At 49.8% G+C, this 25,860-nt stretch overlaps 2 protein-coding genes across 2 annotated transcripts in view; one reads left to right on the top strand and one right to left on the bottom strand.

The window, feature by feature from the left end:
• KDM2B (lysine demethylase 2B) overlaps window positions 1-12,151 on the bottom strand; it is a 155,779-nt gene extending 143,628 nt beyond the window's left edge. Inside the window, exons 1-3 of the mRNA XM_064272160.1 lie at window positions 11,799-12,151; window positions 11,249-11,395; window positions 9,730-9,842 (exon numbers count right to left, since the gene is read on the bottom strand). The gene's annotated coding sequence lies outside the window, so the exon portion shown is untranslated. The remainder of the gene's footprint in view (window positions 1-9,729; window positions 9,843-11,248; window positions 11,396-11,798) is intronic.
• A 495-nt stretch (window positions 12,152-12,646) lies between these two features.
• LOC100669326 (calcium release-activated calcium channel protein 1) lies at window positions 12,647-25,836 on the top strand. Its single transcript, XM_064272159.1, has 2 exons — window positions 12,647-12,958; window positions 24,800-25,836. The coding sequence occupies exons 1-2, from the start codon at window positions 12,662-12,664 to the stop codon at window positions 25,409-25,411; spliced, it is 909 nt and encodes a 302-aa protein (XP_064128229.1). The 5' UTR covers window positions 12,647-12,661; the 3' UTR covers window positions 25,412-25,836.
• The last annotated feature ends 24 nt before the right edge of the window (window positions 25,837-25,860 follow it).

Below are 25,860 nucleotides of genomic sequence, written 5' to 3'. Positions count from 1 at the left end.
ATGCATTTTGGATTTCTGACCTCCAGAACTGTAAGGGAATAAATTTGTGTTGTTGTAAAGCCACTAAGTCTGTGGTCATTTGTTATAGCAGCAATAAGACACTAATACAAACAGAGAAAGGACATGATCTGATTTATGTTCTAGAGAGCCTTTTCTGTTTGCTGTGTAGAGAATGGATTTTAGGAGCGAGAGTGGTAGCAGGGAGACCAGTGAGCAGGTTACTGCAGACCCTAGGAGAGTGATGATGGTGGCCTGAATAAGATGGAAGCAGAGCTTTTAAGAAAACGTTAGGGGCGAAAGGTGACTGAACTTTCAGATGGATTGGATAAGGTGGAGAAGGGCACAGTGAAGGGAAGCAAGGACTCAGAGGTGACTCCTATGGGATCAGCACCCCAATTCCCCCACCTTCCTTGGGACCCTCACAGCCCCACACTGCACTTGACAGGCTGTCCCAGGGATGCTGGGAGGTTTTCTATGATTAGACTAGAGAATTACTCTGGGAAATAAATACCCTCAGTCTAAAAGGCTTTTATGAGCCAGGGTAAAGGATTAAAGGCAGAAAGCCTGAGCAGAAATCCCAGGGTCAAGAGACAGCTGAGCCTGGAGACTTCATCTAAACCTTAAACATTTCTATTTTTCACTCCCTGAACTCAGGGTGTCACTTTAAATACATGTTTGGAAACATCGGCTGTTCTATTTTTCTTTTTAATTATACAAAGACAGATTCTGGAAACTGGCTCAGCCCTGGAGTGGGAGAGGCAAGGGAAGTTTGGCAGCAGTTTGAGGCAAAGACACCGACTTAAAATTCAATAGATTTGAAATCTTTTTGAGGGAGTGTGAAGACCAAACTCACAATGCCCGAGCTCGGTATGGTCAGCCCTGACTCAGGATTTCTAAAAGGAGATTGCCGGAGTCACCAGCTTAGAATGGAGAGAGCACAGACAGGCACATCTCCGGGATAAAAATATCCCCACCATTAGCTCTGCTCCTGTACCCTGAAGTTATTCCTGGGCCTCTGGCCTCATTCTTCTTTCATCTTCTGGGCAAAAAGCAGCTAACTAGATCGTTCCTATACGTTTACAGAATACTTCCTACAACCAGGCACTGGGCTAAGATATTTACATGAATCATCTCTTTTCATGTACTCAGCTACCCTCTGAGGGGATACTATCATTATTGCAGAGTCTCTGGGTGGCACAGTGAAGTGCTTGACTACTAGCCGAAAGGTTGGCAGTTCGAACCCATCCACAGTGCCTCAGAAGATAGGCCTGGAGGTCTGCTTCCGAAAGGTCACAGCTTTGAAAACCCTATGGAGCAGTTCTACTTGGCACACATGGGGTCGCCATGAGTCAGAATCGACTCAAAAGCAACTAACAACCACCCCCCCAGGCCCCCAAATAGGTTCTTGCGAAAATGTTCCTGTCAACATTTCAGAGTCATCCGCTCATTCATATAATCACTCAGTCTCTTGATAGACATTCTCGCTGTTTTCTAGATGGGGATCTGAGGCTTAGAGAGGTTCAGTGTAGCCCCCACCCCAGGTTGTGTCCCTGGGCTTGTTTACCCTCAAATCCATTTTGTGCCCTTCCACTGCTGTGCTCTGTATCCCAGGGAGGTTTACCCCTACAGCTGTCAAATCAGCTGGCTTCCTGCACAGACTGACCAATGGGAGGCCACAAGAGGAGCCTAGAGGGCAGGAGGAGGGGAGAAGCCAGGGTATTTCTTCCCTTTTCTCCAGTTTTAGCAGCAGCTGCATTTCCTGTGTGACTTCAGGTCTCATCAGACAGGTTCACTATGGGTCCAGGTTCTACCTGGGCCTGGAGTCTACTCCCTCCTGGGTACCAGAAACAGGAACCACCACCTCTCCCTGATGTCCCTTCTGAGTCCTTTGATGGTAGTGGCCCTCCTGCTGTCACTAATCTGTAGGTGCTTCACCCTTTCTTCCACAGTTCTTCTACTACCTATGAAACAATTCTTTGTATAAGTTCCCCTCTTCTGGAATCTCTTTTCCCTGGGTTGATGTTTATTGATAAATAGCCTTTGGCAAATACACACAGAATATCCAACTAATTAGATTTGGAGTGAGTACATTCCTTGAACACATCTCACAAGAGGGAAAAAAAGCAATAATAATTTATTGAGCATTGTGATAACTGCTGGGCAAATGTTCTTTAATGGAACACTCCTAACAATGCTTTCTGCTAAGTACCATTCCCATTTGACACATAGGGATCAGAGAGGTTGGTTTACCCAAAATGGCACAGTTATAAAGTGACAAAGCTGGGATTCAAACCCAGGCATGCCTAGGTCCAAAGTCTGTCTCCTTTTCTAATCTCTACTGCCATCCTCAACACACTTGGTAGCCCCTGATAAATCTACTAGCACTCAACTTCCTGGCTCAAGAGCCCATCCCGGGTCACTCCAGGGTCCTGTCTGATCTCAGGTAGTTAATCTCTGCCCTGTGGCCTAGTTGGTCCTGTTATGATAATGGAGGATGCTAAAACCCCAAGAAGATGTTTAGCCCTGCTCACACTCCACCCTTTTAAGAGTTGCACAGATTCCCCAAAGGGATGTATGTATTGACAACATTTATTCCAACATTTTACTACAATCTGTATGTAGAGATGTATAGGGCTTAGTATAGACAGCCAAAAGAATTCTGAACAAGAACATAGTTGAAGGACTTCCAGACTTTTTATAAAGCTAGTGAGTCAAAACGGTGTATAGTGGCAAAAAACAGACACATAGATCAACGGAATACAATACAGTTCAGAAACAGAGCCTCATTACAGAGTCACTTGGTTTTTGATAAAATGTCAGTGGATTTCAGTGAGAACACTTTACACTATATTCAAAAATCAGTTTTAACTCTCGTCTATTGCTGGTGGGAATGTAAAATGGTGTAGCAGTTACGGAAAACAGTTTGGTGGTTCTTCAAAAAGGACTAAATCTACCATCTACCATATGACCCAGCAATCCCACTCCTAGGTATATACCCAAAAAATTTGAAAAAAGGGATTTAAATAGATATTTGAACACCAATGCTCACTGTAGCATTATATTATTCAAGAGGGGGAAACAATTCAAGTATTCACCCAGGGATGAATAGATAAACAAAATGTAGTATATCCATACGACAAAGTGTTACTCAGTTCTGAAGTTCTGATACATGCTATAAAAAACCAAAAACCAAACCCGCTGCTGTTGAGTCCATCCAAAAACCAAACCCGCTGCTGTTGAGTCCATCCGACTCCTAGCGACCCTGTAAAACAAAGTAGAACTGCCCCATAGAATTTCCAAGGAGCGCCTGGTATATCTGAACTGCCGGCCTTTTGGTTAGAAGCCATCGCACTTAACCACAATGTTACCAGGGTTTCTGGTATGTGCTATAGCATGGATAAATCTAGAAAACATTACAGTCAGTGAAATAAGCCAGACACAAAAGGAGAAATATTGTTTGATCCCACATATATAAAATATCTAAAACAGACAAATGCATAGGGTCAGAAAGTAGATTACTGGTAACCAAGGGCTAGGGGAAGGAGGGACTGAGGCCTTATTGCTTAACGGGTACTGAGTTTCTGTTTAGGGTGATGAAGAAGTTTTGGAAATAAATAGCGGTGATGGTTGCACAATATTGTGAATATAATTAATGCCACTGAATTGTACATTTAAAAACAGTTAAAATGAAAAATTTTTATGATTGTATATTTTACAATTTAAAAAAATTGGTTTGAGATGGATCATAGTCCTAAACATATATGCAAAAACAATGAATTTTTTAAAAGAAAACATAGGTGAATATCTTCATGACCTCAGAATTGGCATCCAGTTCTTAGCCAGGACACAAAAGCACTAACCATAACAGTTCTGACTCACAGCAACCCTGTGTACAACAGAATGACATGCTGCCCGGTCCTGTGCCATCCTCACAAAAGGCATGGATGGCCACAAACACATGGCCCAATGGTGCCTTCCAACCCAGGGGGAAGAGTAAGCCCTATATACCCATGAACTGGGGAGCAGGGAGGCAGGGCACGTACTCCACTGTGGATAATCCCTAAGCTCTAGGCCCAGAGAATCATTTTGAGGCTGTTGTGGGTTTGTGGGTTGAACAGTGCCCCCCGAAAACTCATGTCCACCTGAAACCTCAGACTGTGACCTTATTTAGAAACAAGGCCTTTGTAGTATAATTAAGATAAGGTTTAAGAAGAGATCATACTGGATTGGGGGGGGCCCCTAAATCCAATGAGAGTGTTCTCATGAGAGAAAAGAACACACAGAGACACACAGACAAGAAAGAGATGTGAAGACAGAGGCACAGAGTAGAATGATAGGTCTACAAGCCAAGGAACGCCAAGGATCGCAGGCCGTCACCAGAAGCTAGGAGAGAGGCATGGAATGCATTCTCCCTCAGAGCCTCCAGAAGGAACCAGCCCTTCTCACACCTTGATTTCAGACTTCTGGTTTCTAAGACTGTGAGAATAAATTTCTGTTTTTTTAAGCCCCCAGTTTGTGGTACTTTGTTACAGCAGACCTAGAAAACTAATACAAAGACGAACACCAGAGTTCACAAATGCTAATCCTGAATTTTACACCCACTTCCCTGCCAGTGTCTAACTTGGTTTCCAGCTTCCTTTCTCCCAATTCTTTGATTGTGAAGACCCACCAGACTGCTCACGAAAGTTGCCTTCCAGGCATCTTGTGGATTGGCACCAGGGCTGGACAGCAGAGGGCTTTCACACATCCTACACAACACTCATAGGGAGTCACAGGGAAGCAGATACCAGCTCCATAAAAGGGGAATTTCTGAATTATAAGAAACAGCCAATACCGAAATCCATGGCTTCTGGAAGGATTAAGCCTTCCATCACCAGAGGTATACAAGCAGTGCTCTGTAAATGCACACACTCAATAAAAGCAGCTGCTTTTAATATAATTAACAGGGGGCTTTCAAGCTTCAGTGTAGTCAGAGGTGAGGCATAGATGAAGGGAGTAAACAAAGGCAGGAGATGATGTTAGGCTCCAACAAAATGCCCTCCTTTTGAACTGAAATGAAAGTGGAGGCTTCCTTGAGGCCTTTTTGGGTAGGAAGGGGCAAAGTAGGGTCCGCTTCAGTTCAGCCTTCTGAGACATCGCCGGAGAGAGTGACTGGAAGTCCGAGTTCAAGGTCCATGAATAGGTATTTGTAGTAACTCCATTATACCCAAGAGGACTGGGGCTCTGAGAGTTCAGGAAGTTTGCCCAAGGTAACAGTGCAACTGAGTGTCCAAAGGGGCACCCAACACAGCTCTTATAAAGCCTAAAGATCATGTAGTTCATAATTCTCAAACTTTACCCAAAGTACTTGCAAAAACTGAAATGCTTGGATGAGGTTTAGTAGTCTGCATGTTAACAGAGGAGCCCTGGTGGCGCAGTGGTTAAGAGCTTGGCTGCTAACCAAAAAAGGTCAGTAGTTTCAATCACTGTTAGAGATTCTGATGCAGGAAGTGGGGATGGTGGTTAAGCCCCAGACGCTGGAGACCTATCCTTGTTGTTACTGTGTGCCATTGAGTCAATTCCAACTCATAGTGACCCCATGTGACAGAGCAGAACTGCCCCCATGGGGTTTCCTAGGCTGTAATGTTTACAGAGGAGCCCTGGTGGCGCAGTGGTTAAGAGTTCGGCAGCTAACCAAAAGGCTGGCAGTTTGAATTCACCAGCTGCTCCTTGGAAAGTCTATGGGGCAGTTCTACTCTGTCCTATAGGGTCGCTATGAGTTAGAATCGACTCAACTGCGACATGATTGGTTTTTTGGAGTCTTTTTGGTGGGTTTTATGGCAGCAGATTGCCAGGTCTTTCTCCTGTAGATCCACTGAGTGGGTGGGTTGAAACCACCAACCTTTCATTTCGCAGCTGAGCACTTAACCACTGTGCCACCAGGGCTCCTTGGAGGATTAAAAGTCCTGTCCTATTACTTGCTGGCTCTCTGTGGCTCATTTTTCTCAACTGTAAAATGGTAGTATTGAGTTAATATAACGGCATGCTTAGAATAGTGCCTGGCATGGGATAAGTGCTACTTAGTGCTTCTCATTGTTGTTGCTGTGTGCCATTGAGTTGATTCTGACTCACAGCAATCCTATAAGACAGAGCAGAACTGCCCCATAGGGTTTCCTAGGCTGTAATCTTTACAGGAGCAGATTGCCAGGTCTTTCTCCCATGGAGCGCTGGGTCAGTTTGAACTGCAGACCCTTCAGTGAACAGCTGGGTGCTTAATCATTGCACCACCAGGGTTCCTCTACTTAGTGCTAACTATTGTTATTACTATTTTTTGTCACCCCACGTGATGAGGGTTCCACAATACCTCCCCAGGCAGCTCATGCCATCTATGCTCAACCCTGGGACATGGCCACAGACCACCACGGGGCAGGTTGCCGCAGCCCTTTTACTTGGGTCTCTACACCCTCACGCGCAGAGGGAGCTGCAAGCACACCTCCTGGCCACTAGGGGAGCCAGGCCAGGTGCTTGGAGGCAGTGGTGGGGTGGGGAAGGAGGAATGGGAAGCCTGGGTTCTAATTCAGATTCCCTACTGGCTTCTTTTGTTTCCTTTTTCAAGGTGCTTTCTCTCTGGGGCCTCAGTTTATCCATCTGTAAAATAGGGTTGGGGTGCCATTGATGCATCTCATGGTCCCAGCTGGCCCCAACAAGGGCAGGGAAAAGTTAGTAACCGCGGTGCCATTGGCACTCCATGACCCTGGGGCTGGGAGCAGGAATTCCCCAGACCCTCTCTATGTCCCCACCAAAGGCTGGAGAGTATTTTCTTCTGCTCTGCGCAGACCAACCTGTTGCCGTGGAGTTGATTCTGGCTCTGTGCAGATGGAAAAAATCAAACCCACTGCCCTGGAGTCAATTACGACTCATAGTGACCCTATCTATAGGACAGAGTAGAACTACCCCATAGGGTTTCCAAGGAGAGCCTGGTGGATTTGAACTGCCGACCTCCTGGTTAGCAGCCGTAGCACTTAACCACTAAACCATCAGGGTCCTCCCTTGATGCAGGAGCAGGAAAAGGGAAACCTGGCCCCATCTCCACCTGAAAGCCCCCTTTTGAGTTGCCATTGCCAGACTCTTTTTGCCTCTTAAATCAGCAAATCTCTGCTCCAGCGGGGAGCCCCTTCCAGCTCCAGCTCTGCAGGCCTCCCCCTCTCCCCATCAGCTTCCTAACTCTGAGTGTAAGGTAGTCCTCAATTTACAAAGCTTTGCAGTTAATAGGAACTGAGCTTAATGACCATCTTTTTTTTTTTAAACATACATCTTGACCCAAGCCATGGATTTTCAACTGCCTCATATGCATGAGAAAGCTGGACAATGAATATGCAGCACCTAAGAAGAACTGATGCCTTTGAATTGCACTGTTGGTGAAGAATATTGAACATACCATGGACTGCCAGAAGAAGGAATACATCTGTCTTGGAAGAAATACAGCCAGAATGCTCCTTAGAAGGGAGGATGGTGAGACTTTGTCTCATGTACTCTGGACATGTTTTCAGGAGGGGCCAGTCCCTGGAGAAGAACATCATGCTTGGTAAAGTAGAGGGTCATCAAAAAAGAGGAAGACCCTCAACAAGATGGATTGACACAGTGGCTGCAACAAAGGGCTCAAACATATCAATGACTGTGAGGATGGCGCAGGACTTGGTAGTGCTTCGTTCCATTCTGCACAGCCACTGAGTCAGAACTGACTTGATGGCACCTAACAACATTCTCAGTAATATGTAGTCCATATAATGTTGCAGCGCGTAATCTGCTGATGTTATCATTCACAGATGTTCGATGTTATGATTTATAAAGATACTAATAATAAACCCATTGCCATCAAGTTGATTCTGACTCATAGCAACCCTATAGGTCAGAGTAGAACTGCCCCGTAGGATTCCCAAGGAGCAGCTGGTAGATTTGAACTGCCAGCCTTTTGGTTAGCAGCATAGCTCGTAACCATTGCGCCACGATGATTGATAATAAAAAGGCAATAATAATTGTAAAAATGGCGTGGAGGAAGCATCTGACCTCGTCTAACTTCACAAGAGGGGAGAATCACGATCAACAGCCCAAGGTTGATTCCTGTGAGGCGGAGGTCAGACGTGCCTCCACCCTCCAAACTTTTTACCAATCCTGACACTCTTTTCCCCCCCACAGCACTCTATGTCTCTGCTGGGTTCCATAATTCATGACAATGGCCACACAGAACTCACAGACTATTATGGGGTTTATTAGGAAAGTAAGAGTTTACAATTCGGGATAAGGAACTACTTAGGATACAGTTCTTCGGTCAGGACAGCCTCTTTTCAGCCAAGCTCGCAGGCAGGCCTCTCTCTGGTCCTCGGCCCCTTGGCCTCAGTCCTGCTCTGGCAAGTGTTACAAAGCTCTTTAGCTTGGCCAACAACTGCCTGGAGGAACCCCATTCCACCAGTAAGCCTTGGGCCGAAGATGCTCAGCTCTCTTATTCCATGAGTCAGCAAGCCTAGCTCCACTAAGTGCCCAGAAGCACCCCACTCCACCAGCAAGACTCCTGCCTGAAGGTACTCTGCTTTCTCGCCCTGTGGGCTGGGACACTCACTGAACCAACTCCTGCCGGTCTCCTGGTTCTGTTGTCTCTGCTGCCGCCGTTTCTCTGCCACTGCTTCTTACAGTCTTGCCATCTTCAATGTTACAGCTCTCTCTCTCTCTGACTCCTGCGTCTAGGAGAGTCCCGGCAAAGGGATCCCAGATGAGCCCCACTCCCATCTCTTCTTCTTGGTGGTAGTCAGGTACCCCTCTGCTATGGGATTGGCTCTGTTTTAAGCCTAGTAGGATGGCAACACCAACCAACCCCCTCGTTAGGATTCCAACACCTTATTTGCATATTCTCATCCCCACAAGGGTTCTGTGCACCTTATTTGCATTATTAGCAAACTGTCCAACTCCCTTGGTGGGCCACAAGCACCTTATTTGCATAGTCCCACCCAATCACTTGGTGGGAGTTACAAGACCCTGTAAGAAGCAATCCATCGCACTGCAATAATGAAAGCTAAAAAAAAAAAAAGTCTAGTATTTGACTTTAGAACAGGATTACAACAGAGTCACTGGAACGAAACCCCACCGTAAATCAGGGACTACCTGGATACCCAACTCTAAGCTGGGCATTTCTGGAAGACCAAGGACATTTCATCATTTTATTCAGTGAACATGCTCCTACAGAGAGTCTCTGATGTGCCAGGCCCTGTGTGAGGCCTAGGGAGAGGGAGAAATGATCTAAACAGACAGAAACTCTGCTCTCCCCAAGACTCCGGATGGCTAGCTCATCTGCTAGTAGGGGAGAGAGACAAGTCAATACGTAAGACAGACGATGTCAGATACTATAGTGATCTCTGAAAGAAGTAAGACAGGGTGAAGTGATAGAAAGTCACACGGGGTAGGGGGTACTTTAGATAGGGAGGGAGGCCTCTCTTTGGAGGCAACATTTGAGCTGAGACACAGACAGTAAGAGGAAGGAGGACGGCAAGAGCCACCAAAGAAACAAGCCCAGGGGGGTGGAATTTCACATTCCAAGTTCCCTAGTCTTCCCTCTGGGGGAATCCAGAAGCAGAAGGGGACCTTCAGTTTTATCCCACAAGGTGGGTGGGAGGAGAGGCGCTCTCTAGTGGTGACAAGAATTAAATTTCAATTACCAAATAGAAAAAAAAAAAACAAAAATAAAAACAAACCTGTTACCTTGGAGTAGATTCAGAACTGTCCCACAGGATTTCCAAGGAGTGGCTGGTGGGTTTGAACTGCTGACCTTTTGTTTAGCAGCCAAGCTCTGAACCACTGTACCACCAGGGCTCCTGCCAAATAGAAGACACATGTTAATACTGGTGAAGGGAAAGGCCATACACATACGGAGGAAGTCAGCACAACATGACCAAAGCATGGGAGGACACTGAGAGGAACACAAGAACAAAGGGCAACCACAGTAAACACTATAGCATTGACAATCCTACAACAATAGGATCAACAAACAATAAATTATGAATGAATACGTAGGTAAAAAGGCCTAGACATGTGAAAGGATATAAGGGAACACTGCCACCTGCAGATATAGGTTTGCTGGTAGATATTTCTACATACATAACTGTAGGTGCTGCCTATACATTAACATATACAAATGAACACACAAGGACCACAGAGCAACTTCTTAGTCATAATCAAACACTTCACTAGATGGAGCTCCCAAGCTGGGAGGTGAAAGACATAGACCCAGGGGGGACATGTACATCAACTGCCACAACATAATTCATAAAGACAACATTTTGCATTCTACTTTGGTGAGCAGCATCTGGGGTCTCAAAAGCTTGTGAGTGGCCCTCTAAGATACTACTATTGTTCTCTTACGTCCAGATCAAAGGAGAATTAAGAAAACCAAAGATCCAAGGGAGCAATTAGTCCAAAGGAATAATGGACCACGGGAACCACAGTCTACACAACCCGGACACCAGAAAAACTAGATGGTGCCCAGCTATCACTACTGACTTCTCCGACTGGGATTACAACAGAGGGCCTTCAACAGAGTGGGAGAAAAACTACAGGACAAAAAATTAAATTCTCAAAAAAGACCAGACTTACTGGTCTAACAGAGACTGGAGGAACCCCTGAGACTATGGCCCTAAGACACCCTTCTGAACTGGAACTGAAGCCATTCCCAGAGACCACCTTTCAGTCAAACCATAGACAGGCCCATAAAACAAACAGTAACAGCCAAGAGGACGGCGCTACTTAGAACAATCAATTATATAAGATCAAAAGGACAACATTTGCCCGAAAGCAAAGACGAGAAGGCAGAAAGGGATAGAAAATTGGGACAAAAGGTAACCAGAAACCTAGGATAGAAATGTGGAGAGCGCTGACACATTGTGGGGAATGACACCAACGTCATGGAACATTTTATGTACAGACTATTGAATGGGAAACTAATTTGCTCTGTAAACTTTCACCTAAAGCACAAAAAAAAAAAAAAAGAGTTAAATTTCAGGGCACTTCTCTGGAATGCAAAATGCTGGGGTCTAGGCTATGGGCTAATTCTGAGTTTCATTCATCTCTCTCTCTCCCACATTTATTCATTCAACAAATATTTACTGAGTGCTACATAGGTCCCAGGGAATGTTCTGGATTCAGGGAGTGGAGCTGACACCCCAGGGGACCGTTCCTAGCCCCCACCCACCTCTGCCCCTGAGTATTCCACAGTTAAACTGACCTTCTACTGCTTCAGCGGCCGGGTAGTAGTCCCAGGTCTTTGCATTTGCTGTTTCCTTCCTCTTTTTTTTTCCCCCTCTGGAAAGCTCATCCCAGTTCTTGCATAGCTTGTTCCCTCACAAAATCCTGGTCTCAGTTCGTATGTCAACTGCAAGAAAGGTGTGAATTTACCTTCTTTGCTTATGCCCTGTTCTCCCCCCCCCCCAAATATAGAAACCCCATGAAAGTTATTTTTCCTGTATTCCCTCAGCCTAGGCTTACTAGGAGTCTCTGGGTGGTGACCCTCAACTGCTGGCATAAAAGTCTGAGGTTTGAATCCACCAGCTGCTCTGCAGGAGAAAGGCCCAGCAATATGCTTCCATAAAGATTTACAGCCTAGAAAACCCTATGGGGCAGTTATAGTCTGTCCTACGCAGTCGCTATGAGTCTGAGTCCACTGGACGGCACCCCACAACGAGCACTAAAAAGGAGCCTCCAGACAGGTGGTGCAAACAAGTAACACACTAAGCTGCTAACCAATACTTTGGCAGTTCGAGTCCACCCAGAAGTACCTCAGAAGAAAGGCCTGACAATCCACTGATAAATCAGTCATTGGAAACTCTATGGAGCATAGGTCTACTCCGACACACATGGGGTCGCCCTGAGTGGGCGTCGATTCCACAGCAACTGGTAGAACTATAGTTTATTCACTTATGTTTGTGTCTCCTCTGTAGAATGTAAGCCCCACGATGGCAGGGGGTTCCGTTTATTTTGTCCAGCGCCCTGCCCTGAGCTCCTAGACAGGGTCGGCACTCAGGAGGCGCTCACTAAACACTGAATTCTACCTCAGCCTGCTCTATGTCCTGCAGCACTTGCGCCACCTCCGGAGGGAGGTGACCTCAGGCGGCCCCGGCCCAGGAGTTCGAGCTCCGGGAGCACTGCCATTCGAGCAGCTGCAGACACTGCAGGCGCCCAAGCGGAGAGCGCGGAAGCCAGGGGACTTGGGGCGCTTCCTGGAAGAGTGGCGCCTGGCGCGGGGCGGGGCCGCCCGAGGGGCGAGTCACATGACTCGCAGCGGCACCGCCCACCTCCTCGTGGGCGGGGAGTCTGGGGCGGGGCACATGCAAATCATCCCGGGGCTGCGGCCAATCGCGGCGCGCGCCGGGGGTCCCGGCCCGGGGATCCGGGACGCTGGCTCGCGCGCAAGCTTGCGCCGCAGCCGCCCCGGGCTTTTGCAAGCGGCGCCGGGGGCCTGCGAGCTGGGGTGCAGACGCTTCCTCGACCTCCCGCTCGTCCTTTGCGGCAGGCCGGGGCAGGCCGGACCCACGCGGCGTGCAGGCGGCGGCTGCCCCAGTCGGGAGGCGGACGTGCGGCGGGGGTGGGGGCCGCTGCCGGTGCAGGCGCCCCGGCGGCCCGCGCCTCGGCAGCGTGCTCCATGCATCCGGAGCCCGCCCCGCCCCCGAGCAACAACAGCCCCGAGCTTCCCCTCAGCAGCGGCAGCCGCCGGAGCCGCCGCCGCAGCGGGGACGGGGAGCCCCCGGGGTCCCCGCCGCCGCCGCCGCCGCCGCCGCCCGCCGTCACCTACCCGGACTGGGTCGGCCAGAGTTACTCCGAGGTGATGAGCCTCAACGAGCACTCGATGCAGGCGCTGTCCTGGCGCAAGCTCTACTTGAGTCGCGCCAAGCTCAAAGCCTCCAGCCGGACCTCGGCTCTGCTCTCCGGCTTCGCCATGGTGAGCGCGGGCGGTCCTGCCCTGCCCCCTCTCCGGCCCGGGCTGCGCCGCCCGCAGCCCCGACGGGGCCCAGGGGGAGCAGGCTGGGCGGGCGGGCCGGCCGGGAGGGCTGGGGGTGAGGGGAAGAACTGGGGGAAGGGTGTCGTGGACGCTAGAGGGGGCCAGATGTGGCGACAGGTGGCACCCGATGTGGGAGATGGGGTTGTGACAAAGCCATACAGATGTCCAAGGCTGGGGGGCTCAGGTGCCTTTAGAAGGACAAACTTGATGCAGCAAGTGGGGAGGACGTAGTAGGAATGAGGGATCCCTGAAGGTAGATCTGTAAGAAGACGGCCCCGGTATGTTCAGGGGTGAAGAAGGGCACAGAGGGTCTGACCCACCTGAGGTTAGGTGTCAGGAGGTGGGGATGAGAAGGAAGACCCCCGAGCTGCCTCTTTCGTGCCCCCACACCTGAGGCTAGCAGACATTGACCATGTTCATATTAGCTAACAAGGTACCCGGGGATTTCCCGACATCCCTTCTCCCAGCACTTTTCCAGAACCTCAGCCTGGGGAGTTGAGGGTTCACAACCACTCCCCACCCTAACTCGCCACTGAGTCACAGGGTGTGGAGGAGGAGGGGTGGGACATGTTCTTTTTGAATGGGCTCTTAATTTACGGGGGAGGCAGCTTCTCCCACTAGCTGGAGTGCAAACAGGTCTCCCAGGGGTGCAGAGCGTAAGGCCTGCAAGTGAGCCCCAGAAGTGACCCCGTGATTACCTTCAGACAGGAAATCTTGGAGTCTTGCTGGGGCGGGGCACCACATAACAAGTCGTTATTATCACATTCGGTGACATCAGCCTGCCTGACTGGGGTCTGACCCCCCCAGCCCAGAGCACTCCTGCCCACTTCATGGGTGAGCTAAGCCCTTGGCCCTGGGGGAGGGCGTGGCTGCACCACTTGTGTTTTCTCGTGAAGGGAGTGTGCTTGGGTCTTTCCCTGTGTTCCACAAACAAGTGGGCCACTGTAGTAGAAGACTTTTTAGAAGCACTGCGGAGCCCAAGGAGCCCTCATGGTGCAGTGGTTAAGAGCTCAGGCTGTTAACCGAAAGGTCAGCAGTTCGAATCTACAAGCTGCTCCTTGGGAACACTATGCGGCAGCTCTACTCGGTCCTATAGGGTCGCTATGAGTCAAAATCGACTCAAAGGCAGCGGGTTATAGGAGTGAGCCCAGAGCATGGGAAAGGCCATGAGTTTGGGGCTCTCCCAGCCCTGCACTTGCTGCCTGTGTGACCTTGGTCAATCTCTATCCCTCTCTGGGCCTTGATTTCTGAATGTGTAAATGAAGGCTGCTACTCAGAAGTTAGCCCTGGTGATGCAACGGTGAGCCACTTAAACAAAAGGTTGGCAGTTTCAACCCCTCCAGCGGCTCTGCAGGGGAAGGACCTGGCACTCTGTTCCCATAAAGATTATAGCCTGGAAAACTCTATGGAGCAGTTCTGCTCTGTCACATGGGGTTGCTACGAGTTGGAATTGACTCCATGGCAGCTAACAACAACTCAGAAGTTTCTCCAACTTTGAGAAATAAATTGAGGGAGTGTGTGTGTGTGTGTGTGTGTGTGTGTGTGTGTGTGTGTGTGTGTGTACGTATGCGTAAGGGAGGGGCGTTTTAGCTTAGGCCCATGTGATGGAGTTCTGTTCTAGCAGTCCCAAATCCTAAGAGGCCAATCTTTGTGCTTCATATCGGAAGAGTCACTAAGAATAGCTGACCCTAACTGAGCACTCACTGTGTGCTAGGCGCTGTGTAGGTTCCCTAACTCTCGCACTAACTCCTCAAGGACACTTTGAGGGGATGTTGTCAAGCGACTTCCGGAAGGTCACAGGGCTGGTTAGTGGCAGAGGGGGGATTTGAACTCAGGTGGGCAGGCATGCAGAAACCTGTTGCTTAGGTACTTGGACCCTACTTTCTGGTGGACTGAGCTCTGGTTGATGTCCAGCCAGAGATATATTGGGATCAAGCCCAGGGAGTGAGAAATTGGGCAAAAAAACTTATTTTTTTAAGCAAAAAAAAAAAAAAAAGAGTTTGCAGTTTGCGGGAGAGGAGGAGGCAGGAATGACCCCAGTGATTGTTAGCTCTTCACTGCAGTGCTCTGAATTTAAAATGGTGGGGTCACATTCCCTCTTTTCTTGGGGTCATAGATGCACAGTGGCCCAGAACCCTTCTCTCTCCATGGGAGGTGTGGACCAGGTAAGGGCCCTTTCCGGCCTTTTCAAGTTCTCTCTTCCTGTTGAAGAACCTGAGCCTCTGAGCTCAACACCGCCTCCCTCTTCCTCTTGCTAAAAACAGTGTGGGGAAGTCAGAAGGCTGGGGCAGCAAGTGGCACTTCGGTGGGCCTTGCCTCACCCAGACTGTCTCTTGGGGAGCTTTATTTTCCCCAGCCAGGGTGGAGAAGGCTTCCTGGGTCTGCTGATGAAGCTCCCAAAGTTCTGCAGACAGGGAAGGGCTGAACCCCAAGTCAGCCTGCAGCCTGGGGAAGCAGTTTCAAGAGGGTAATTCCGTTTGCCACGAGGCTGGAAATCCACTGGAGAGATGGGATTGGTGCAGGGAGGTCTGCAGGGCCTGTCTGACCATGCCCCACCCCCACCACAGACACCCAGCTTGTGGGTGAGCCTCAGAGAAAAAGGGGTACTTATACACCTGATGCCGTGGGAACAAGGATGAGCAAGTTTCCTGGATTACTCTCCCTTGGCCTGTGAGTCAGCACAACGTACTTCCTGCCCCCAAAAGGCTTCCTTCTGAGACCTGGAAAACCCGAGGGGCTGACATGACCTTTCATCTCCGTGGGGGGGCAGGGGGAGTTGGCGAGGATGTCAAGCTGGGGAGGGTGTCCTAGAGAGCCAAGAAGGGATTGAGAGGCCCCTGTAGTGCCCATGACTTGTGGAGTATAGGCCGTGTGACCTTGGGCAAGTGGCTTTCTTGAGTTGGGGCAGTTTTGTTAAAGTGGGGTGAAGAGTGTCCTCTCCCATGGGCTTACATGAGGATTCACTACAAGGCCCAATGGGGACCCTTGCAAGGTCTGATGGCACACACCTTGGCTCCACCCGCTCTGGTCTGCTGACAGATCCCCACCTGCTCTTGACACCATTTCCGGTAACAACAGGCCTTGCCTGGGCTCAGCATCCAACCTCCAACATCAGATACAAAACAGGCCCTAGATGCAGCATACCATTAGTATCATATAGGTGATCCTTGAGCTGAGGGTACCTTTGTGGGCCATGATTCAGGCCATCCCTGCCTCAGTTTACCTCTTGGCAAGAGGCTCCCAGCCTGGGCCTGAGCCTCTGCCCTCCAGGGCTTTAGGGTTCACACATGGGTTTGGTCTGCTGAGGTGGGCAGTCCTGTAACATTAGCCTAAGCAGAAGATAATTGGGAAGGTCAGCCTGCTGCCGTAAACAAAATGCCTTCCAGGACCCAGGATCAATTATTTTTGGATTATCTGCCTCCTCAAGGTCTGTGCCTGCCAGCACCCTTTTGTTCCCAGGTCCCAGAGCAGGTTCAAAAGTTGCTCGGAATTTCTGCGAAAATGAGCTGGAAGGAAGGGTTCAAATCACAAGACTGGAGTGAGCGTCTGTGACGTCTTTGGGATTTAGGGGTCGTGGAGATGAGCAAGAAATTACCATGATTACCACTAGTAGTAGTCATTGTTAGTATTGTTGACTGGGCTCTTATAATCTTAAAATCACGCACTGTGCCAGGTGATCTACGTGTTCCATCTCTGTGGTCCTTGTACAACCTATCGGGGGCAGGTACAGTTGTCTCGGGTGAATGGCTTGCTTGAAGTTGCCTGGCTGGTAAGCTATGGAGCCCCGTGCCCGTGGTGTAGCCTTGTTGTTGTGGGAGAGAGAGCATCAGAGAATGAGAGGACGACAGAGCTGGGAGGCTGAAGTACAGCAGAGCAAAGAGAAAACAGGGACTCTGGAGGTAGGCAACTTGGGTTCAAATCCCAGCATGGGACCTTGGGGAAGTCACTTAATCTCTCTGGGGCTCAGTTTCCTCAGCTGTAAAATGGGATAATAGCAGTACCAACCTTGTAGGGTTGGTGTGAAGAGTCAGTGAATTATGTTTGCTAAGCACTTAAAATCTATCTGGCCCAAGGTAAGGATGGTTTAGAATACTTCAGGAAGAATGGGATTTCAGCTAAGCCTTAAGGATCAATTGAGTTTTGGTTAGTGGAGTTAGGGCTTAGTGACAAGCTCTCCAGTCAGAGGAAATGACACCAACAAAGCTACAGAGAAGAGAAATTATAGGGTCTTGGGGAAAGCAAAGAAGCCCTGGTAACACAGTGGTTAAAGTTCTCGGCTGCTAAGCAAAAGGTTGGTGGTTTGAACCCACCTAGCCACTCTGTAGAAGAAAGACCTGGCGATTTGCTCCCATAAATATTTCAGCCTAGGAAACCCTATGGGATAGTTCTACTCTGGCACATGGGGTCTCTATGAGTTGGAAACACCTTGATGGCACCTGACAACAACAACAATAGGGAGCAGTAGAGAACAAAGAATCTAGCCAGGCAAGGTAATGGAGGGCTTTGAATGACTGTTTGAGAAGTCTGAACTCTTATATAGGCAATAGGGGGCCATTGAAGGTTTTGGAGCAGAGGAGTTATGTTATTCTGCGACGATGATGATAATGACGTTACCTGCGGTGCCAGGTGTTAGTCTCAGCCCTTTTCGTTCATTCTCACCTAATCCTCCTAACAGGTCTTGAAGAGCTGTACTGGAGACCGGAAAACTAAGGCTCATGAAGACTCTTAGAGGCTAAGATAAGATACCTAGCAGTAGGATTCCAGCCCTGGGGTGTCTCACTTGGAGCCTGGGCCCCTTACACTGGACCACCCTCTTGCCTCCATCACCCCCTCGTCCCCCAGCTGGTTGATAACTGGGCTTTTGAAGTCTCCCAGATGCCCGATTCTGCACACTGGATTTGCCGGCTGGGCTGTGTATAAATGGAATTTTGCCGAGTGCCCCAGAGGGGAGGGGCTCCGTGCCCGGCAGAGAAGCCTTTTGTAAAACTTCACAAGCACGTATTTCTGGAATTTTCAGCCCAGAGCAGTGTTGAGCCTGTCTTAGTTATCTAGTGCTGCTATAACAAATACCACAAATGGGTGGCTTATACAAAACAGAAATGTATTTTCTCACAGTTTAGGAGGCTAGAAGTCCGAATTCAGGGCGCTGGCTCTAGGGGAGGGCTTTCTCTTTCTGTCACTCTGGAGGAAGTCAGGTCCTTGTCTCTTTTAGCTTCTGCTCCTGGCTGATCTTGTGGCTTGGCATTTCTCCTCCCGCATCTCTGCTTGCTTGCTTGCTTGTTTTAATCTTGATCATATCTCAAAAGAGATTAACTCAAGATACATCTACCCTAATCCAGCCTTATGAGCATAACAAAGACAACCCATTCCCAAATGGGATTATAACCACAGGCATCAAACCAAACCCATTGCCACTGAGTCATTCCTATTCCTAGCGACCCTATAGGACAGGGTAGAACTGCCCCCATAGGGTTTCCTTCGAAGACTGTAATCTTTCCTGAAGCAGACTGCCACCTCTTTTTCCCACAGAGGGGCTGGTGGATTCAAACCACCAACCTTTTGGTTAGCAGTTGAACACTTAACCATTGTGCCACCAAGGCTCCTTTAGCCACACCCATAAATCAAAAAAAAAAACCAAACCCATTGCTGTAGAGTCGATTCCGACTTGTAGCCACCCTAAAGCCGTAGAAGTTAGGATTTACAACACATATTTTGGGGGGACACATTTTTTAAGTTTTTAGGACTAGGCTTGATATCTGTTCATAAAGCATATACGTGTTCTAATAACAAATGTCATATAAGCCTGTATCAAATAAAAAATAGAAAAGTTTAAAGGATGAGCTAAGAATAATTGAATGTCAGTTGACTTTCTAATATGATCTTCCGAGTCTCAGTGGATCACCTGGGATTGTTTACTGTAGACTTTGGAAACTATGGGCCAAAATACCCGGAAGGTCGGGTTTTACCTTCATATATTCATTCAACAACCTCTTACTGAGGCCAGTGAGAAACAAAAACAAAGAGAAATATCTGAAAGTAGAGTGGAGAAAACAAGACATAAAATTATGTCATTATAATTGTTTGCTAAGTGCGGCGATGAGGAGCAGTTACTGATGGACACGTCACAGTCTGAAAATACTCAGTTGCTTAAGTGTTATTGTTACTCTCTCCTTGGGACAAGGATTTTGCTGTCATTTGTTGTTGCTGTGTCCTGTGTATTCCAACTCAGTGACCCTATAGGACAGGGTAGAACTGCCCCACAGGGTTTTATAGGCTTTTTTAATCTTTATAGGAGCAGATCACCAGGTCTTTCTCCCGTGGAGGGGCTAGTGGGTTCAAACTGCTGACCTTATGGTTAGCAGCCAAGCACTTAACCATTGAGTCTCCTGCAGGGCTACAAGAGCTTCCAGACATGTAGTGACTTCTCAATCAGTATTTTTTTGTGACTGAATGGCACCTGTGCTTACCTGGGAGGCTAGGGAAATAGGATGTGACTTAGAAGGTAAAACTTGAAGGAGTCAGAATAACCCAGATGAAGAGACAGCCTTGGCCTATCCCCCACCCCACCCCCCACCTTCAGGTTGTAACCTAGTAAACCCATTGCCATCAAGTGGATTCTGACTCATAGAGACCCTATAGAACAGAGTAGTAACTGCCCCATAGGGTTTCCAAGGAGCACCTGTAGATTCGAACTACTAACCTTTTGGTTAGCTGCAGAGCTCAACCACTGCACCACCAGGGCTGTTTGTAAACTATTAGTGACTGTAATATAAATTTAGTGAGCTGCAACTGGCAACAATTGTTTTTTTTTTTTTTTAATGAAATACGGATGGGATAAAATAAAAGGTAGCAGCATGTGTTGTAGTGTGCCTGTATAGTGGCCTCTGACTCATAGCGACTCTGGGGGACAGAGTAGAACTGCCCTACAGGGATTTCTTGGCGGTAACCTTTACAGGAGCAGATCCCCGGGTCCTTTTGCCATGGAGCTGCTGGTTGGTTCGAACCACCGAACTTTGAGTTAGCAGCTGAGTATTTAACCATTGCGCTCCCAGAGCTCATGTAAAAATAGACTATCTTAGCAGGCTTTGAGGGTAGGCTTTGTGTGGTGAAACTTTTGTTGCCGTTGTTAAAAATGTGTGTCTATTTATAGATGCATTTGGAGTACTGGGCTGCAGTGGTGGAGAGATTTGTAAACGCCTGGCCTAGGCCTTAGGGTTCTCGTAATAGATGGTTTGCTCTTGGGGTTGGACGGGCAGGCTCAGACGGCTCTGGGTGGCTCTGGGTGACCGTGGCTCAGAGGTGCACATATTCCACCACCTTCCTTGAAAGCCCAAACAAGACAAGCCTGAGACATGAGAAAGAAAAGTCGCATCTCCCAGCTGTGGGGGCCTGGCCAGGCACAGGAGGCTGTTTAGGTTTATTGGACATCTGTGTGACAGGTGGGTCGGGGTCCCCGTGGAGCCCAGCAAGGTTAAGGAGAAGCAGTTGGCATTTGGGCAGGGTGGACCCAGCCCCTAGCGGGATGAGACAGTTCGACTCTTTGATTCGTGCTTGAGGCCTGGCACCCCAAATATCCGCTGTGGGGTCTATGGCCAGCCTGAGGTAGGGATGGCATTTCCCACCCGTTTTGTCTTTTGAAGACCCTTGTGGCCAGGTTTAGGCAGGCCCATGGCTGCCGGGAGCTGTTTATTTTGGGTTAACAGCAGGCTCAGTGCTCCGGCTATATTTACCTAGTGAAGCTTCATGCAATCTGATCTCCGGGACTCCGCAGGGCCCTAGGAGGCAGTGGCCGGATTCTAGGAGGCCCCTTGTCTTGTCTTTGCTTTCCCAGATTCTCAGGGTCCCACCCATGGGGAGGTATCCCAAGAGAGCGGGAAGCACTCTAGGGAAACCAGAGGCTTTTATACCTATGAGTGGTTTTCACCAGGGTCCATGATTTGGGCTTCTTCCTCACTAGAATTATGCTTTCACGCAGCCCCACAGCACTGAATTTGGTCCCACATGTGAGCAGTACCTGTGCCCGACCCGTGTGGTCAGAGTTCCAGGAATGGGAGGGTTGGGCAAGGTGACAGGGTTCATTCCAGAGTGTGGCGACAGGCCCTTTCCTCTGGCTGGAGGTGCCAGCACTGCAGGTTGAGCTGTCCAGCTTCCCCCAGCGCTGGGCCTCAGGCAGGCGGGCAGGTTCTGTCCTCCCCAGGCCAGGGCTGCCCCCACAACCATGTTTTTCTGGTCCTGGCCCCTGTGGCTGTGAAAATGGTGGGAGGGATCCTCTGTCCTCTGAGGTAGTGAGCTGGCCAGGCGTGGTTTGGGACACCCAGCCTCCTGGTTCCCAGGGTTGTTGCTGGGGCAGACACAGCTGAGTTGGAGGCCTGCGCCTCTCACCCTGCCAAGGGTCGGGAACATGGGGAAGCGGACCCAGCTCTCAATAGCTTGAACTGAAGGCATTTCTCTTCCATCCAAGCCCTGGGTTTTTCTTATTAACTAACATCTATTGAGTACCTCCTGTGTCCCCCGACCTATGCCAAACAGTTTATAGTCAAGGCCTCATTTAATCTCCACAGTGACCGTTTGAGGGGAGCAGTCCTTGCACCCGCATTTTACACAGGCTTTAGAACCAGTTCAAATCCAGGCTCCACCCAATAATTGTTGACACTGGATAAAGCTTATTATATGCCAGGCCTTATTCTAAGGGCTTGATATTCATGAACTCATTTAATTCTTGTAACAACTCTAAGAAGTAGGTTCCTTCATTGTTCCCATTTTATGGATGTGTAAACTGTGGCACAGAGAGGTTGAAATACTTGCCCAAGGTCACCAGCTTTATAAGTGGAGAAGCTGAAATTCTGGCTCCTGGGCCTGTGCTCTTCATGGCTGTGTAGAGGGGGAGACACAGCTACCTGGGGTGGCTGTGATACAGTGAGGCCTCAGGTAAGGGCACAGGTAGGAGTGTTACCTATATGCACCCCCAGCGGCCAGCTCAGGGCATGACCCATGTAATGGGTCCGGACATTTCCCGTGAGTGAATAAATAGCCAGTGGCCCTGGGTCAGCAAACAGCGGCCCCTCCTGCCTGTCCCTTCTGGGTTTCAGGTTCCCGGGCAGTAGGCCAAAACAGGAAGAGGAAGTGCTGGCGGGGGGCGGGGACGGGGGCTGACAGGAGATACATGTAATGCTGGAGGGGCTCCACTGTTCCAGGTATGGGCAGGCCTGGGGCGCAAGCAGGGCGCCCACAGGACGCAGCCCTGAACTCACTGGCCCGTTGGCCTGCCCAGAGGCCTGGTGTCCAGTGAATGGTACCACCCAGAACCCTTACCCTCATGTACCAAGAGTTCTTGGGCTTGACTTCAGGCAGCTGGTGATCTTAAAAACGGTAGAAAGCCTGATGGCCCTGTCCCAAATTTATATGAGCTTGAAACATTTTGTAAGCTCTGGAGCTAAAAAGTATGTACAGTCTCAGTTCTGGGAATTCTTAGGCAAAAGTCTATGAGTGAAGGGGGCAGTGTCTGTGAAGTGAATCGAGTTGGACTTGTCTAAAAAGTCCGGTGAATATACACACCTGGATGTTTGGAGGAGCGTAGCGACCTCCTTTACGAGATTCCTACAGGGGTCTTACCCCCAATCCCTTCTAGCTGTGGCCTTTTTCTCACCACACCCCCTTGTTTGACAGAGAGGGCCTGGTAGGTCCATAAGAGAGGGTCTTGACCAAGGTCACACAGTGAGCAGTGTGAGTCCGGAGCCAGAATCAAAGACTGAGGATTAAGCCTGGATGGTTTCCCAGCCCTAGTATAGCTCTCTGTTACAGGGGTAGAAACCCCAGGAGGACTTCACGTCAAGCTGGTGCGTTTAGGGATGAAGTTTCTAAACTGCGTAATAATTATTGAGGGTTTCCTGTATGTTTTATATGGATTAACTCATTTAATCCTTACAACAACTCAGTGAGGCATGTATCCATTTTGCAAATGAGGAAACTGAGGCACAGGAAGGAGAAGCCACTTCCCAGAGTCATACCACCTGTAAAGAACAGAGATCCAGGGTTTGGAACCACGCAGCCCAGTTCCAGAGCCTGTGCCCCTAATCACTGCCCCATACTGCTTTTCCAGGCCTCATGAAGGGTACAGGGGACAAGAAATGACAAGAGTTTCTTGGGCACACATTCCTTTCTAACAGGGACAAGCGTACAGGCAGAAGGAGAGTTGGGAGAATAGGAAGGAGCCCACCCCGCTTCCCTGCCTGTCTGTGGGTCAGGCTGCTGAGAGCCTAGTGGATCATTTTCAGCATGAGACCCTCCTCTCTCTGAACTTGGTACGTACATACCAGCCAGCTAGCCAGCCAGCTGTAGTTGAGTTGTCTCCGACTCCTGGCAGCCCCATGTGTGTCAGAGCAGAACTGTGCGCCACAGGGTTTTCAAGGACCGCTCTTTCAGAAGTAGACGGCCAGGCCTTTCTTCCGATACACCTCTGGGTAGATTTATCCCTCCAACTTTTCAGTGAATAGCTGAGTCCGTTAAAGTTTGCACATGCATAGCAAACAATTTATAAAGAGCACCTGGCCTCGATGGTTGAGGGCAGTGGTGGTTCAGCGGTAGAATTCTTCCCTTCCACGCGGGAGACCTGGTTTGATTTGCCGCCAGTGCATCCTAAACGCAGCTACCACTCATCTGACATTGGAGGCTTGTGTGTGGCTCTGATGCTGACCAGGTTTCAGTGTAGCTTCCGGACCAAGGTGGACTGGGAAGAAAAGCCCTGTGATCTGTTTCCAAAAATCAGTCAGTGAAAACCCTGCGGATCACAACAATCCGATTCTGTTGTGCTTGGGGTTGTCATGAGTGTGGGGGGGGGGGGCACTTGTTGGCAGCTAACAACAACAAAACCCTTGATGGTATTATTGCCATCAGCTGCCGAGGCCCCTCCAGTCCCTGCTGAAGCGGGCAAACCTGGCCACTTGCCCACCACCCGCTGCTCCTGGCCCATATCTGATAAGCTGGGCTGCTTTGCATGGGGGTGATTTGCAAGGCCCAGGTGAGAAGCAGCAGGTGGTGGGCCTGGAAGTGCCCTTGGTGACCTCAGATCTGCAAGTCTCTGGGAACTGGGCAGCAACTATTGCCTCAGCCCTGGAACCTTGAGCCCAGAGCTGGGGCTGGGAGGAGACACCCTTAGGGCTTGCTGGCCCCAGTCCTCTGCCACCTCTTCTGGGAAGCCTCTCTCAGTTCTTTGTTTATCTGTGCACTGTGTTCTCAGGAAGGGCCTGGGGGCCTTCACCTCTCCAGCCCCTATTCCTGTCCTTGTCCCCAGAGCAGGGCATAAAGGAGAAGCCTTTCCCTGGTGGGGCGTGTAGGGCTGACAGCATGGTGGCTGGTTGTTAACCACTGGCTGGGTGATAATTGGAGTGGTTTCCATTTGAGAGGTTTTACTGTGTGCTAGGAGCTCTCATTTAATTGCTGAAATAGTCCTGTGAACTGATACTATAGCCTCATTTCACAGGTAGGAAAATGGAGGTTCAGAGAGGTTAATTCTTTGCCCAAGCACACACAGGTCGTAGGCAGCAGAGCTGGGACCCAAATTCAGGCAGCCTGCTTTCTTCACCAGTACCGTCTGCCACTTCCCAAGTGGGTAGGTCTTACTGTCTCCATTATACAGATGGAGAAACTGAGGTTCCGTGCAGCCCATTGACTTGCCCCGAGATTGATGGGAGCAAAGCCAGGGATTGAGCTCGGCCCATCACTTCTTCCCCATGGGCCATGGCTGTCATCTGGCACTCACCCTGCCTGTTCTTGTCCCCACAGGTGGCGATGGTGGAGGTGCAGCTGGATGCTGACCACGACTACCCACCAGGGCTGCTTATCGCCTTCAGTGCCTGCACCACAGTGCTGGTGGCCGTGCACCTGTTTGCACTCATGATCAGCACTTGCATCCTGCCCAACATTGAGGCCGTGAGCAACGTGCATAACCTCAACTCTGTCAAGGAGTCGCCCCACGAGCGCATGCACCGCCACATTGAGCTGGCCTGGGCCTTCTCCACTGTCATTGGCACACTGCTCTTCCTGGCCGAGGTGGTGCTGCTCTGCTGGGTCAAGTTCCTGCCCCTCAAGAAGCAGCCAGGTCAGCCACGGCCCACGAGCAAGCCCCCAGATGGCGGCGGGGTCCTCAATGTCAGCAGCAGCAGCCCCGAGGGCATCACCCCAGGCCAGGCAGCTGCCATCGCCTCCACCACCATAATGGTCCCCTTCGGCCTGGTCTTTATCGTCTTTGCCGTCCACTTTTACCGCTCGCTGGTCAGCCACAAGACAGACCGACAGTTCCAGGAGCTCAACGAACTAGCCGAGTTTGCTCGCCTGCAGGACCAGCTGGACCACAGAGGGGACCACCCCCTGACACCCGGCAGCCACTATGCCTGAGCCTTTGTGGGCCTGGGTGTTTCCAAGCTTTGGCCTTAATGCCTCTTCCTGAAGGTGTTGTCCTGCCCCACCTTCAAGGACAGCCTGTACAGGGGGCTGGGCTTCTGTCAGGGGCAGAGAGTGGAGGGAAGAGGGTTTTTTAAAAGAAATGACTGGACTTTGAAACTTGCCTCTCAAAGAATCAGCACTTCCTGTCCTTCCAGACCCAGATTCACCTGCTGGGAGGCGGTAGGGGCTGGAGCAGGGACAGACACTCCCTTTGTCCTCCTCCCGTCCTGTGCCAGGGCCACCTGGGTGCTTCCTGCCTTTTCCATCTCGACCTCTCGCCCCATTTGGCATCGAGAGTGTATGCGTGTGTATGTGTGTGTGTGTGTGTGCGTGCGTGTATGTACGGACACAGAAATATACTCTTAAGGGACAGCTTCTCCTTGTGTCTCTATCTCTTGGGT

Source organism: Loxodonta africana, chromosome 19 (genome assembly GCF_030014295.1).
Source record: "Loxodonta africana isolate mLoxAfr1 chromosome 19, mLoxAfr1.hap2, whole genome shotgun sequence".
Classification (NCBI taxonomy): Eukaryota; Metazoa; Chordata; class Mammalia; order Proboscidea; family Elephantidae; genus Loxodonta; species Loxodonta africana.
Note: the sequence above shows the minus strand (reverse complement) of the source record. Positions and strands in the feature narration are given on the sequence as shown.

Coding starts and splice junctions, on each gene's coding strand:
- LOC100669326 (XM_064272159.1), top strand. CDS start 12,662: ATGCATCCGGAGCCCGCCCCGCCCCCGAGCAACAACAGCCCCGAGCTT. Junction 12,959..24,799: donor TGCTCTCCGGCTTCGCCATG/GTGAGCGCGGGC, acceptor TTGTCCCCACAG/GTGGCGATGGTGGAGGTGCA.